Here is a 16,785-nt window from a genome sequence, read left to right on the forward strand (position 1 = left end):
ATCAGAGTCTGTCCAGGACCGTGCGAATGTCAGTCTGACATTTGACTGTTCCTAAAGGTAAAGTCATGGTTGCCAGGGTCAGATGCGTCAATATATTTGAACAATATCTTCACACTAAGATCTCCAGAAACATCTCCACCAAATGTCAGCCCTATTTACCAGGTAGATCACAGGGGCTTAAAAATGGCCATATTTGTTTACAAAAAGTTGTTTTTGTTTCTTTCTTTACAAAAAAAATGTTTTGTTTGTTATTATTTATGAGTTAGTTCTACTGAGCGCCATCAACTGGTGACCCTTCCTCGTCCCCACTCGTCAACTGGTGACCCTTCCTCGTCCCCACTCATCAACTGGTGACCCTTCCTCGTCCCCACTCATCAACTGGTGACCCTTCCTCGTCCCCACTCGTCAACTGGTGACCCTTCCTCGTCCCCACTCATCAACTGGTGACCCTTCCTCGTCCCCACTCATCAACTGGTGACCCTTCCTCGTCCCCACTCATCAACTGGTGACCCTTCCTCATCCCCACTCATCAACTGGTGACCCTTCCTCGTCCCCACTCGTCAACTGGTGACCCTTCCTCGTCCCCACTCGTCAACTGGTGACCCTTCCTCATCCCCACTCATCAACTGGTGACCCTTCCTCGTCCCCACTCGTCAACTGGTGACCCTTCCTCGTCCCCACTCGTCAACTGGTGACCCTTCCTCATCCCCACTCATCAACTGGTGACCCTTCCTCGTCCCCACTCGTCAACTGGTGACCCTTCCTCGTCCCTACTCATCAACTGGTGACCCTTCCTCATCCCCACTCGTCAACTGGTGACCCTTCCTCGTCCCCACTCGTCAACTGGTGACCCTTCCTCGTCCCCACTCATCAACTGGTGACCCTTCCTCGTCCCCACTCATCAACTGGTGACCCTTCCTCGTCCCCACTCGTCAACTGGTGACCCTTCCTCGTCCCCACTCACCATGAATAAAGAGAGACTTTTTTGAGGGCACTCAGTAGAACTAACTCATAAACAATTAATAAGGTAGTCAGTAATAGTATTATAAAGGTGTTTTTTTTAATCAACAAAAGAACAAGTTAAAATTGATTTAGAAAACACACACCAGATTTTCAAATCATCATTTTATTACACGGCACTATGTAGGGAAAAAACATTATTAAATGCCAAAAAAAGTAAACAAAACCAAGAAAATTTCGTAAAGAGAATGTTAACTTTTTAAATTGTTTACATGCATGCTGATCCATGCTCTAGGTATAGGTGTTCATTTGCTGAATGACTATACAGTTGCCTAGCCAACCCTGTTGTTACCTTTGCAATATACGCGATCATTTTGCTGTTGCCATAGGTGTGGCAATGTTGCTAGACACATATTTGCATACATTTTTTGAATGGTTATTCGTTTGTTTATTAACCCCATTATCTTTGCAATATTCGTGATCATCTGGCTGTTGCTATGGGCGTGGTCTTGTTGCTTCTTGTTTGTTCACTTGTCTAAGAATCTCTTGTTATCTTTGTGAAATACACTGCCGTTTGGCTGTTGGCTTATTGCTATTGGCATAGTCATGGTTGCTAGGGGTATTTGCATACATTTTTTGACTGTTTATTCACTTGTCTAAGAATCCCTGTTATCCTTGTGAAATACACCACCGTTTGGCTGTTGTTATGGGCGTGGTCATGGTTGCTAGGGATATTTGCATACATGTTTTGCATGTTTACTTGCCTACCAGATGTTATTTGACCAAAACATACTGTCATTTAGCTCTTGTTAAGGGCGTGATCATGGTTGCTAGGGCCAATTGTGTCGAAATACTTTGAAGAAATCTGCAGAATAACACTTCTAGAAACATCTCACCAAGTTTCAGCCTCATTGACCAAGTATTTGTTGAGATTTTACACCTAAATTGCATATTACTGATGGGATCATTATATGCTTTAATATTTCTTCATCTATACACCCACAGATGCATCCCAATTAAATTTCAGCCCAATCTGCGAAGTAGCTTTGGAATTATAGGTTTTTGACCAAAAACAGACATTTTCAGCCCTAATTTGCATATTACTACTGAGGGAATCATGTCATGAACAAATCTTAATTTACTCACCCCTAAGAATGTTCCTACCAAATTTCAGGCCAATCTGCCCAGTAGTTTTTGAGTGTAAGTTTTTTTACTAAAAATCACGTTTTTTGACCCAAACCCCACATCTCTGATGCAATCATTTTCATTTGAACAATTTCCCAACTAGACACCAGAAGTAACATGGCCATGAATTATCAAAGCAAAGGTCAGCAGTGTTTTACTTTAAGTTGTTTACACACACAGACAGACAGACAGACAGACAGACACTTAGCAATGCCTATAGCATTACTGAACCTTATCAGTTGCTTTGAACAATTTCCCAACTAGAAACCAAAAGTAATCTCCCCACCAATTACCAAGGCAATCAGTCTGGTGGTTTTTTGAGTTTAAGTCGTACACACACACGCACACACATGTACAGACAGACAGACAACAGACGGACAGATACCACACCATGCCTACTGAACCTTATCAGTTTAGTTGTGCTAAAAATGTAATTTTTGGTAAAAAATCTTTAATTCCAAATATACTTCTCTGATTTGGCTGAAATTTCACAGGAATGTTTCTTGGAATGTGCAGATCAAGAGCTATTCATTACATGATAATACCATAAGTGATATGCAAGTTAGGGCTAAAAACAAGTTTTGGATTAAATTTTTCAAAATTAGGCATATGCTATCGTATACTATACTAGGCAGAGAAATGTTATTCTTTTATTGATCTCATTAAATCATTACAAATTTTATGAGGTACTTAACATAATTTAACAAGTGCATGTCAGTGTCAGTTGAATTAATGTCTCCTTGAGGTTGCTTGGAAATATGTTCTGAGTTCACAGAACCATGTTCCAAGGTAAAATGCCTGTCTGTCTGTCTGTCTGTCTGTTTGTCAAAAGAAATGCATAAGGAACTTGTGAGACGATCCGAATAAATAGATGTAAAATCCAACGTTTTGAATAAAAATTCTTTATCAAGGTATTTGTATGCAAGACATATTAGGTAAACACCTGTATATATCTTAATGTTATGGATCAGAATGACAACCGCGCATGATTAATGGTTATACGTGTGAATGACATGAATAATCTATTAATTCCAAGTGGATCCAGCATTCCGAGATGGAAAACGATTTCCTCTTCCTTCAACCCCAATAGTTTCTCATCGCCAGAAACCTTACAAATTCCTGAAATAGACATGTCTGATACACTGTGATCGTTGGTAATAAAATGCATACCAGTAGATACGGGATAGTTACGATTTTTTTTGTCTGTCTATCTTGTGGATGATGCAAGTGATTTTGGTATTGAACTTTACCTCTTAAAATACTATGGATGAAATATGGTAATGATTCTAAAATGGTTACTTTGCAAATTGAATGTGTCACACTTACATAAGTTGCCCTAGCAACCATAACCACACCCTTAGCAACAGTCAAATGATAGGCTTTATTGCAAATATAACAGGGAACAGTAGGCAATTGAATAAACATTAAAAAGAAATATGCAAATGTCCTTAGCAACAAGACCACGCCCATAGCAACAGGTAAATGATGATATATAATGTCAACATAGGGCAAATGAAAAAACATTCCAAAAATGTATGCAGATATGCCTAGCAAACACTTCTACACTCAATAATCTAAATTTGCCTTCCACAGAAAGTTCTTTTTCAAATTTCCTTGCCACAAGTACAAGTAGTTAATCTTGAACAATTCCAATTTAACATTGTTTATTCTTTGATAATTCCCATTTAACATTTAGCTATTTTTTGATAATTCCCATTTAACATTCAGTTATTCTTTGATAATTCCCATTTAACATTTAGCTATTTTTTGATAATTCCCATTTAACATTCAGTTATTCTTTGATAATTCCCATTTAACATTTAGCTATTTTTTGATAATTCCCATTTAACATTTAGCTATTTTTTGATAATTCCCATTTAACATTCAGTTATTCTTTGATAATTCTCATTTAACATTTAGCTATTTTTTGATAATTCCCATTTAACATTCAGTTATTCTTTGATAATTCCCATTTAACATTTAGCTATTTTTTGATAATTCCCATTCAGTTATTCTTTGATAATTCCCATTTAACATTCAGTTATGCTTTGATAATTATTCCTGGAGAATTTCCATTTAACATTTAGCTATTCCTGGATAATTGACCTCCCAAAGTAAAGTATTCCATAATAATACATTAATCAATTCCTGGATAATCCCTGTTCCTTGCAATTAACCTAAACAACACCAAACTGCATCACTGCATGCAAGCATCTCCAAAAGTCAAATTGTTGAAATTGATATTTGCTAAAATAGGTGTAGTATTTTCTGTTTACACACAGTACAATTACATCTTTTTTACACAAGAACACCTGTGCTTGATTAGGAAAGTCTGGTATTGTTGACTCCATGACCTCAATATTGGCCAAGGATTATAATAATAAATAAAAAATTTCCATACATCTTGCATTGATAACTGTATCAAGAGTTTATTTTATTTTCCAATTTCCTTTCAAAATCATCAGGAGTATGGTGTGCTCAATTATTCTAACCATGAGAGCCTCAAGTAGGGTCAAATGAGGACACTGGGGGTCCTTGGGTCCCATGAAAATCAAATGTATTTTTGGTACCATAGGGAACCAAAGAGCTAAACATATTTTATGAGATAAATAAACATGTGTATTTCAAAAAATATTCAGATACTTTTAAAGTAAAAAAATAGTTCTCTCACAAAATGTGGAGAGAACTCCTCCATACATCATTTATTCAGACATGATAAAAGTAACCAATCACATCTTGGATCAGATCAGGTCAGGTTGATCCCTATGCTGCCCCTGCTCTGTGAGGAGAGGCAACTTTGGGTACGCTGGGTGCAAATCTTCACTATTTCATGAACAGCTTCTATGCCTTGTCTTTCTAGACATGACTGCATTGGATGGGTAAATCTGGGCCTTTTCTCTCTGTATTGTTACAGGTTTACCTGAAAGTAAATAATGAAGAGTGATTATTGAATGCAGCTTTAACAAAACCACACACACACACAAACACACACACACACACACACACACACACTAAGCAGTTTCATTTGAACATATACAATAAACAGTAAATTGTTTCTGGCCAAGATGTTTTGCCAAGGCTTTACAGAGCTGCCTCAGTAGGCCAAATCCATCATTATTACTAATTATCGCTTATGTCCAGTCATGTGACCCAAAATGGTAATCAGAACAGTTGCTATTGTTTGCAGTTCATTCCATTTCTCTGTGTATATATATATATAAATATATATATATATACATATAATTTCATTCTTCTTTCGCCAAGTAGAGTGCTCGATCACCGTGGAGAGCTATCATACATACACCCGATGATCCTTCTGGTGAAACGGTCCGTAGTGTAATTCCACAATGTAATATCAGACTCGTCTTCTTTCATTTATATATATATATATATATATATATATATATATATATATATATATATATATATATATATTATAAACTTAATATCTGAAATAAGTAGATCTTAAGTCATAACTCAGAGTTTCTCACTTCTGCAGTCATCAGATGGCTAGATCAATTTGATAAGGTTTGTATGTTGGCATAGATGGCTAGATCAGAGTGTCTGATGATCGCAATATGCGTGAAACTCCGAGTTACACCCAAGAAAGAGTTCCAGTACTACCAAAACTATATATATATATATATAATATATATATATATATATATAATATTTACATTCATTCAGTCACACACACATACTATAACAGGGCTCAAAATTAGCAGTAGTCTCGTGTCAATTGACTACCAGTTTTTCCAAAATGACTACCAAGTTCAAAAACTGGTAGTCATCCTTGACTACCACAAAAATCCTGGGGACGCCAACCCACTGTATGCATGGAAGGCCTGCTGACAAGCTGGCAATGTAGCGTGAGCGCTGGACTCTAAAGCTACATGTGATTAGATACGGCTGGCATGTTTGATATTGCTTACTTTGTAGTCAATAACAGTGGCTTGGTAAAATAAACAAAATACACGTAGCTTATATGTGATGTTACAAACGCCATAACGTCTACTCAAACGCAATACTCTATTGATTTCATGTCTGTTTCATTGTCTTTTCCATGTCACACAGTTGCGATCAAAATGATACAAAACTTTGGAAAATATACGGAATAAAATCATTGTCCCACCACTAATCGCGAATGCAATAGTATTTTACAACTAGTCATTCAATACTATGATACCTCAATTTAGTGGAAGGATGAAAATTTCCATCATTTATCGAAGCCCTTAGCGGAGGAGACAAATCTTAGACATAATCAGAATGACTTCCTATGTTTATAGATAGTAACAGATAAGATTTTATGGGACGTTCCTTGGCGCATACCATTTCTCTCTAGAGTTGGGTCATAGCCTGTTATTTTTTAATTTAAAGTGTACATGCAAAGGTTGATAATTTTTTTCGTAATTATGTTTATTTTGCCATAAAAATAAATGAAATTGCATTTATACCTAAAATATATATACTAAATATTGCATGCATTGGCAAGAAAGTCGCAAAAATACTTGCCCCCTTAATCCCCTGTGCTTCGACTAACTTCGGCACCTCAACCAGCTCACGAAAGGTGTCGAGTTCCCACGTGTTACAAAAGCCTTCTAAGCCTTTGTGTAATGTTTACTTATGAATTACTAATTACGCTTGCCATATAGTATTATCTGTAACTGTACATATTGTGGTGTACCAGTTTAGTCTTCTGACAACAATGGTTCCTTGGTGCTTTGTCGGCAGCACCCGCAGTGAAAGATCACCCTACACACATTTCCGAGTGATATAACTGAGTAGGTAATAATGGGTGAAGGCAGTTGAAATCACGTAAAAACTGGACAGTGACGCCATACAGTGAAAGCTGGTAAATGTTACCGAGGCCGGGGTTCTCCACGCCACCGGTGTAGCCATGATCAAAGCGAAAAAAGGAAGACAAATAAAATAATTTGAAATGTTGTTTTCAAGAAAGCAAGTTAGCTTCATAAAATATTTTCACTACGAAAGCATTTGTTTTTAAACAATGCGTAGTCCGATTGTATGTTTTGATTTCCATGTTGCTGGGAGTCGATCGTTTTCATTGTGATACATCACATGTACATCGTCGGAATCATATCAAAGTAAAAAGACGCAACGCTCATTATAATGTTGCTATTTTTGTTTCCATTGTTTTGTCTACCTGAACAGTTACTGTGTCATGCCAATCACATGTCAAAAGTGGATGGACACAGCAAAGTACAGTCAACTTTAACTTGCTTCACGCTCCCAGGTCAAATAACTTCCACAAAGTAAGACATGTCTATCCATAAAAAACTCTAACAAAACTGGTCGGAGAAAATACACAATACACCACAGTACGGCCGGCTTCAGTGAGCATGGGCTGTGCTTTGAAAGAAGATGAAACCACTTCATGTCACTGTGTGGATGGTAATGAACACAGTAAAAAATGAAATAAAGTACGTGTACACATAGCTTTCAAGAGGGATGGTTATCCAACAAAACGTTCTGCTCTAACGAATTTGTGGGTCTACTTTCACGAAGATTTTGAATGGCCATAGATCGAATGTACTGTTACCACACATGCTACATTTGAACAACTTGAGAGAATATTATGGGGAACTCTTGAAGCCATTCTCATTCGATCTCTGTATGTTTGATGGGTATGGAAATATTAGATAATTTTCGTTTCATTACATTGTCTGCAGGAGCTGTTTTCCACCCATTGAATAGTTATGTTAACAAGGGACGCTGATAACAGCCTTTACTTGATGTAAACAACACAGCTTCACTAGGACATACTCATTCACTACCAGAGGAACTATCTTACTGCTGCTAGCGGTCGGTTCGAATGAATTTGGCTAAATCACACCATCAGATGTTAATGCTGGAGTGCATTGCTCTACGCTTGAGGAATCTGACCAATATTCAACATCGGGTTCTGGCGAAAACGGGTTTTGAAGTTGACCTTCTGGTTCAACCATAATGGATTTACATGTAAAGATACACTGATGAATGTGTTTGTGTTCCTGCATTGACGTCATAAAGTTCCAAATCCTGTCCTATCCATATGCAAATGAGAGGTACTTACCTGAAAGTGCTCTGTGGCTGAGCCGAGAGTGCCTCATTTTTCGCGCAATTTCTCGTGTTAGAATTATATTGTACTACAAATGTATTACAAACCCGATTTCCTTTATTTTTATGGCAAAATAATTGTCGTTTCTCCCGAAACTAATTTCTGTTGAAGGAAAGATACTCACCTAAATATTCTTACAATAGGATTTGCTTGCAATTCCCGATGCTTTTCCAATAAAAACTTTATTAATCTACCTCCTCCTACAATTACTGCCCTCAACGTTGGAAGACCAGTTGCGCTATGGAACACAATCTTAGTCCAGAAACCCAACTAAACTGAGACAGTGGGGAAGGAGGGAGGGACTGTTAGGTGAGTATCTTTCCTTCAACAGAAATTAGTTTCGGGAGAAACGACAATTCTGTTTCCGGAAAGATACTCACCTAAATATTCTTACAATAGGATACAGAATTTGTCACCAGCTAGGTGGTGGGTGTCTCTGTATGACCTGTTAATGTGATATTCTGGCTAATGCTAAGTGGACCTAGAGTGGCTAGATCCTCAGCATGGTCAGACATATCCCGCAGATAATAGCTAATAAACGAATTAGGAGATCTCCACGTGCCTGCTTGTAAAATGTCAGCCACCGGCACGCCTGATCTGAGGGCCCATGAGGCAGCAATAGCTCTTACTTCATGAGCTGTGACTCTGTGAGGAGATAAATGATCCTGTTGGGCTTCTACGTAAGCCCACTTGACAGTATCAACAATCCATTTAGAAATATCTGCTGGGGAGCAGTCATCTTTAACTGAAGGGGGAAACAGGATGAACAGCCGAGTCCTACCCTTCCTAAATGACTTAGATCGGTCTAACTACCAGCGAAGTGCTCTCACTGGACATAGAATCCTTTCTACTTTGTCTCGCCCAACAAAGTCATCCAATGACTTGATCATAATCGGATTAGGCACTGACCCCAAAACCTGGTTCTTGGCCAGAAATCCTGGTGCTGTATGCATTACTGCTGCTGTCCGAGAGAGATTAAAATGACCCTCACTAATACAGAGGGCATGGATTGCACTACGCCTTCTGCCATTATCCCCTCCCATGACATGGAGAGAGCATCCACCGCCATTGCCCTTGGATCTGGTACTGGGGATACATACACTGGTATTTCCTGTTCTTGTGTGTGGCAAAGAGATCCATTGATGGGCGACCCAACAATGGAAAATCTGATCTACTACACTCTGTGGTAGTTCCCATTCGGTTTGTCGTATCCGACGCCGACGGGACAGTGCATCGGCTATCCCATTCAGCCTGCCTGGTAGGTGTCTGGCTATTAGCGTAATCTTTTTGTCCTGACACCATATCATTAGATCCCACAACAGATAACATAGAGTTGGGGAGACTGTCCCCCCCCCAATTTGTTTATGTAAGCAACTACTGTTGTGTTGTCTGAGTGTACTAATATGCAATGCCCCCTTACCAGAAACTCTAATTTCTGGAGGGCCAGGAACACTGCTTTCAGCTCTAGCCAGTTTATGTGGTGACAGCGTTCGGTTAAATTCCACCGACCTGCTGTCATATGACCTGCCACATGCGCCCCCCATCCCTCGTTTGACGCATCGGTGAATAAGGAGATGTCGGGGTTGGGGGGTACGAGTGACCTCCCCCTCAATAAATTCGCCGTGTTCAGCCACCAGTTGAGATGAAGCCGAAGAGAGGGACGAATAGGGATAGAAGTCTGCAATGGCTGACTGGATGGGTGCCAAAGCGCTAATAGGTACAACTGGATCGGGCGCGCTCTTAGTCGCGCCCAAGGGGTGATGTCTATAAATGAGTTCATCAGCCCCAGGAGAGATAACAGACTCCTTGCTACTATTGAGCGTTGTAGAAGGATGGACCGAATGAAAGTTAACAGTTTGTTGATTCGGTCCTCGGTTGGGCAAACAACTCCCAATTCCGTCAGCAATCTCATTCCCACAAAGGTCATGTCCTGGGTGGGAGTCAAACATGATTTCTCTTGACTGAGAATAAATCCTAGACCTTGGAGAAGATCTGTCGTCATGGCCACTTGAGTGGCTAGTACGACCCGTTCCTTCCCCCTCAGTAACCAATCGTCTAAATAGGGGTGTAACAGAATTGATTGTTGGTGTAACCATGCCACTGGCACTGCTGCCACCCGTGTAAACACTCGTGGTGCTGTTGCCAGACCGAAGGGGAGAACTGTGTATTCGTAAACCTGTCCGTCGATTGCAAAACGGAGGTACTTGTAGTAGACAGGGTGAATAGGTATATGGAAATAAGCGTCCTTTAAATCTATGGACGCCATCCAATCGCCTGGCTGAATGGCAGCCAACACCGCTCTGGGTGTTTCCATTTGAAACTTGGGGACTACAAGATACCGATTGAGAACGGAGAGGTTGAGAATTGGTCTCCAGCCTCCCGACTTTTTGGGGACCAGAAACATGTGGTTGAAAAACCCTGGTCCCTCGTTTTTTAGGTTGACTGTACGAATAGCAGCCTTTTCTAAAAGTCCTTGAATGGCCTCCCTTAAGGCAAGAACCCGATCTGGTTGCCTTGGTAGCGGGGTAACTATGACCTTCGTGGACAGTGGAGGCTGTGATACGAAGTCTAGGATGTATCCGTCTCTTACTGTATTTAGCACCCAACTGTCGGATGATATTGCGGACCAGTTTTGTGCATAGAAACGGAGTCGTCCCCCCACTGGACTTTGCTGTGCTGGTGGGGGGACAGTGAGAGTGGTTATTGGGTCAGGAGCGCTGAGCACTCCCTGACCCCCTACCTGCAGAATCCGAGAACGGTCTGGGCATGTTGTCGGTCTTAGGCTTAGACACATTACCTCGTCCCCTACCCCTATTAAAAGTCTTGGACTTGTAAGGAACACTGGGTTGCTTGCCTCGTCCAACAGGCACTGGTCGATTGCCAGCTTGTTTTGCCCTAGGCTGTTGTACACGGGGTGTAGGAGGTTTATCCCATAGTAGGCGTTCTCGCTGTTTAGCCTCACTGGCACGTGCTGCTAGTGCAGTGAGACGACCATCAAACAGACTGGTTGTGGCAATAGGAGCTAAACGAGCTTCCTGTTTCAACTCGGGAGACAATGAAACAGATTTGCGTTTCAAAAAGGCATCCCTCTCCATTAATTGGAGAGTTGTATACTCTCTGCAAGCAGACTCTGCTATATGAGACAAACCCTTATCCACAATCTCAATAATTCGAGATACTTTAGGACTATTGAGATTTACAGCCTGAAGTTCTTTGAATAGAACAGCTAGGAACCAGTTCAGTGTTGATGTTACACAAAGTTGTTGATGTGCCGAATCACCCAACTTTTTAATGTGAGCTTTGTCTATATAGACAGCTCTGAACGATGATGGATCCTGATCCACTGCATCCACATCACCATCCAGCGGGGGGTGTGAACATGCTGGTTGTGATGAATGAGTGCGGTATGCCTGACCCCCATAACGAAACCATGGATAGGCCCCAGCTCGTAAGGCTGTATGGTCCTTTCCACTGCCGACCACTTCCTGGTAAATCTTATCATGAAGAGGCTGAACCAGGGATGAATAAGGCAATGACAAGGGGGTTGACTGGTCTTTGGGGTTGCTAGCCCGTAAGGCAGCACCAGTTTCAGACAAAGGTGGAAGAACCAAATTAGGAGGGGTGCACTCAGCTGGGAAGTGTGAGTAAACCCACTGAATACAATCCTTGTATGCAAACACTGGTTCTTCTTCCCTACATGGGGAAGAGGCTCGAGAGATTGTTGGACTGTGACCTCTTGACCTCTCTTCCTCCCCTGAGGATTCCCCAAAATCCTTGCTATGAGATGCTGCAACTGAAATAGCATCAGGATCAGTCATCCTCTCCCTGTGAGAAACACGTTGAGAACTTAAAGGAGTGGCACCCCCTGTGTTAATATCAGATGTGGGTGCCCCCGCACGTGTTAATTCTGGGTGGAGAGCCGCTACAGCCTCTAAAACTGCCTGTCTAATGACTTCTGTATCAATAGAAGCAGGCTGATGATAAGCTGAACGACTTGCCGGTTCTGGCCGTTGGTGGGGCTCTACCCCATGCCGGCTCTCGTCATAGTAAGCATGTCGACGATCCAAATCAATGCGTCGTTCATGGTCATAGTGACGTCGGTAACGCCTTCTGTCACCCGACGGTGATGTCGATGATGAATGTCGACGCCTATACCGTTTAGAACGTCTATAATAAGACGACCTAGAACTGGGTGACTCCGAACTGGAAGAACGATAATGCTTTCGTTTGTGTGACCTCTGACCTCGACGTGATTTCTTATGTCGAGAGAGAGACCTACCTCGCCTGCTTTTATAGGGACGAGGACTGTAATCCGAATTAGAAGATGACGAGACCGTACTATCATGACTCTCACGTCTCCTCCGCCTACACGGGGACGGAGAACGTGACCGTAAAACTGAACGATGTCGCGGTGAAAGACGCACAGACACTCGTTCATCGCCAGGCATTGGTAATACATCATTATTATTAGTATTACTTGGTGTATTACCTAACAATGGCTCTCGAAAAGTCTCCGTTCTCATAACATTGGAGCCACTACCTAGACTGGTAGACAAGCAGGGAGCCGGTTCAATACCGTTACCTTGACTACCGACACAGGCAGATCGCGTTGAACCAGTGTCAGACTTGCGATTGCCTATTAACGGAGAGTCGTTACGATCAGACTGGTTGTGAAGGTGCTGAGTTAACGAACCGCCATTCACCCCAGTTGACGTAGAGGTACTAGTTTCGCCCTGAAAAGGACGGTTTTGCCCAGTCGGTGCAGTCTTACCTGTTGTTGAATCTGAAAGGGAAGACATAGCATGGCCTGCACCGGCTGGCGAAGTACTAGACAAAATGGACCTACCTTTGCGACACGTCTCCTTACTATTACCTTTGCCGTGATCAACGCTCGAACCGAGCTCGGCCCACAATAGCAGGTCCCACGACATACACACAGTGCACGGAGCATCGCTAGAACACTGCCGACAATTCCGGCAGACAGAATGGTCATCCCGATTTGCCATAGAATGACCACAATCCCCTTTCTTCTTACCCTTAGGCATGATGATAGGGAGAAATAAAAAACAATGTATCAATAAACGGTATATAAGAAAGGCGGGTAATAAAACCGCCCACACTACCACGATCTAGAAAACGAAAATCTTCACAGAAAAAGTGAAGAAAAATCAGCGAACAGATTTACAAAAAGGTTGCTAGACAAAACCGCAAACCACAAAAATTCACTGATCAGCAGGGGAAAAACACCGGGTTTCTGGTACACTAGATAACACTACGTGTTTCACACTGTGTTCCAAAAAAAGCAACTGGTCTTCCAACGTTGAGGGCAGTAATTGTAGGAGGAGGTAGATTAATAAAGTTTTTATTGGAAAAGCATCGGGAATTGCAAGCAAATCCTATTGTAAGAATATTTAGATGAGTATCTTTCCGGAAACAGAAACATAATTACGAAAAAAAGTATGTACCTTTGCATGTACACTTTAAGGGAAACTGAAATGGATGGTGACTGGGTGTATTTTTCATTGTATGACGTTTTATCTTTTACAAAGTAAATAACAATAAATAGCATAAATGCTCAGATTTGAGAGCATTTGTGTTATAAGTTTGACACCCCTGAAATGGAATGAGCCACTAATCATTATGTGTAACTTTACACTTCACACTGTTGTTGATTCAGTGAAATAAACTAGAACAAGGAAAGTACGTAATTTTGCTGTGTGACTAGCGATTTAGTTAGTGTTTTGAAGTTTATTTTTGTCAATCTCTCAGTCACGTCCTGTATATGTTTGAGGCGGTAACTGTTTGGTGTGTGTGTGTGTGTGGGGGGGGGGGGTGTTGTACATCTATACATGTGTGTGTGACTGAATGAATGTAAAATATGTGTATATTTATAATGTACGTGTTATGCCAAAATTTGTGTCAGTTTGAGGTTTGAGGACATTGCAAAATAAGAGCTTGGTACACACAATAATCATTTATATGATATTTACTTACTATGATACAAGTATGATATTACATGTAGTATTTTAGGACATGTAGGTCAAATGTTTGCATAATATGAATGTCACTAATTTCATGAAAAAAACTCAGAACGTTTATTATTTAATATTTTGTTTATGCATAAATTATTAAATGCTAAAAAAGAATGACTACCAAATCTTCCCTGTTGACTACCAGTTTTAAAAAGTGGTAGTCAAAGTGACTACAAATGAAAAAATTAATTTCAAGCCCTGAATATATATATAAAACCCGACTTGATTTTCTTCTACCCTCAACATATACTCCGCTCTGCGTGCAGACGTATCGAGCACTGTACTACGGACAAATCTTACCACTGACTTCCTATATATATATATATATAAATTATATATTATAAACTTAATATCTGAAATAAGTAGATCTTAAGTCATAACTCAGAGTTTCTCACTTCTGCAGTCATCAGATGGCTAGATCAATTTGATAAGGTTTGTATGTTGGCATAGATGGCTAGATCAATTTGATAAGGTCTGTATGTTCCCATAGATGGCTAGATCAGTTTGATAAGGTCTGTATGTTGGCATAGATGGCTAGATCAGTTTGATAAGGTCTGTATGTTGACATAGATGGCTAGTTCAGTTTGATAAGGTCTGTATGTTGACAGAGATGGCTAGATCAATTTGATAAGGTCTGTATGTTGACATAGATGGCTAGTTCAGTTTGATAAGGTCTGTATGTTCCCATAGATGGCTAGATCAGTTTGATAAGGTCTGTATGTTGACATAGATGGCTAGTTCAGTTTGATAAGGTCTGTATGTTGACATAGATGGCTAGTTCAGTTTGATAAGGTCTGTATGTTGACGTAGATGGCTAGATCAGTTTGATAAGGTCTGCATGTTGACATAGATGGCTAGATCAGTTTGATAAGGTCTGTATGTTGACGTAGATGGCTAGATCAGTTTGATAAGGTCTGTATGTTGACGTAGATGGCTAGATCAGTTTGATAAGGTCTGTATGTTGACATAGATGGCTAGATCAGTTTGATAAGGTCTGTATGTTGACATAGATGGCTAGATCAGTTTGATAAGGTCTGTATGTTGACGTAGATGGCTAGATCAGTTTGATAAGGTCTGTATGTTGACATAGATGGCTAGATCAGTTTGATAAGGTCTGTATGTTGACATAGATGGCTAGATCAGTTTGATAAGGTCTGTATGTTCCCATAGATGGCTAGATCAATTTGATAAGGTCTGTATGTTGACATAGATGGCTAGATCAATTTGATAAGGTCTGTATGTTGGCATAGATGGCTAGATCAGTTTGATAAGGTCTGTATGTTCCCATAGATGGCTAGATCAATTTGATAAGGTCTGTATGTTGACATAGATGGCTAGATCAATTTGATAAGGTCTGTATGTTGGCATAGATGGCTAGATCAGTTTGATAAGGTCTGTATGTTCCCATAGATGGCTAGATCAGTTTGATAAGGTCTGTATGTTGACATAGATGGCTAGATCAGTTTGATAAGGTCTGTATGTTGACATAGATGGCTAGATCAGTTTGATAACATCTGTATGTTCCCATAGATGGCTAGTTCAGTTTGATAAGGTCTGTATGTTGGCATAGATGGCTAGATCAATTTGATAAGGTCTGTATGTTCCCATAGATGGCTAGATCAGTTTGATAACATCTGTATGTTCCCATAGATGGCTAGATCAGTTTGATAAGGTCTGTATGTTCCCATAGATGGCTAGATCAGTTTGACAAGGTTTGTATGTTCCCATAGATGGCTAGATCAGTTTGATAAGGTTTGTATGTTCCCATAGATTATGGCAAATTACGTAACAAGATAGAAAAGTCAATCTACTTCTTATGGGGTAGTATATATATAAAGTGAATGGATGGATGGATGGATGGATGGATTGGTGTGTGTGTCTGTGTGTGTGTGTGTGTGCGTGCGTACACGAATGCAGGTATAATGCACATATAATACATACCTGTTTGTAATAGCGTCTGTTGTTCACCATTTACCAATGTCAAGACATCAGCCCCCATACTATGACTTGTCATGTTAACAATCACATTGTCTTCAGAAATATCAAAGTCTAGTGAGGAATCTAAGTAGTTAAGTCCTGTGATATTAAATCTTGTAGTTGATGGTGGAAGGATAGGATTGAATTCCAAATGATCCAAATAGAGACGAAATCCTCCATACCCAAACAGCACGGCTTGTAGAAATCCACCCATACCGGTACAGAAATTAATAGCACCAGTACCATCAGATACTTCTGTCCACACCTGGAAAACATAATTTATGTATATAAATAGCACTAATGGCATTGTAGCACAACTGTAAAATTTGTCATAATTTATACAAAATGTTCATCCACTTGCAAATACATCCTTGTTGTTACCCATGCAATATACACCATAATTTTAGTGTTGGTATGTATACTTTCTTAGTTGCTACATGTACACAATGCAATGTACACAACCATTTTGGCTGCTAAAATGGGTATGGTCTTGCTGCTTGCTTACAAACATGG

At 40.3% G+C, this 16,785-nt stretch overlaps 1 protein-coding gene across 1 annotated transcript in view; it reads right to left on the reverse strand.

Moving 5' to 3' along the window:
* Positions 1-1,111: 1,111 nt before the first annotated feature.
* LOC144453895 (protein-glucosylgalactosylhydroxylysine glucosidase-like) overlaps positions 1,112-16,785 on the reverse strand; it is a 106,830-nt gene continuing 91,156 nt past the window's right edge. Inside the window, exons 9-10 of the mRNA XM_078145246.1 lie at positions 16,237-16,537; positions 1,112-5,065 (exon numbers count right to left, since the gene is read on the reverse strand). Coding sequence (XP_078001372.1) covers positions 4,974-5,065; positions 16,237-16,537 — 393 coding nt within the window. The 3' untranslated portion in view covers positions 1,112-4,973. The remainder of the gene's footprint in view (positions 5,066-16,236; positions 16,538-16,785) is intronic.

The sequence above is a fragment of the Glandiceps talaboti genome, chromosome 1, assembly GCF_964340395.1.
Source record: "Glandiceps talaboti chromosome 1, keGlaTala1.1, whole genome shotgun sequence".
Taxonomy (NCBI): Eukaryota; Metazoa; Hemichordata; class Enteropneusta; family Spengelidae; genus Glandiceps; species Glandiceps talaboti.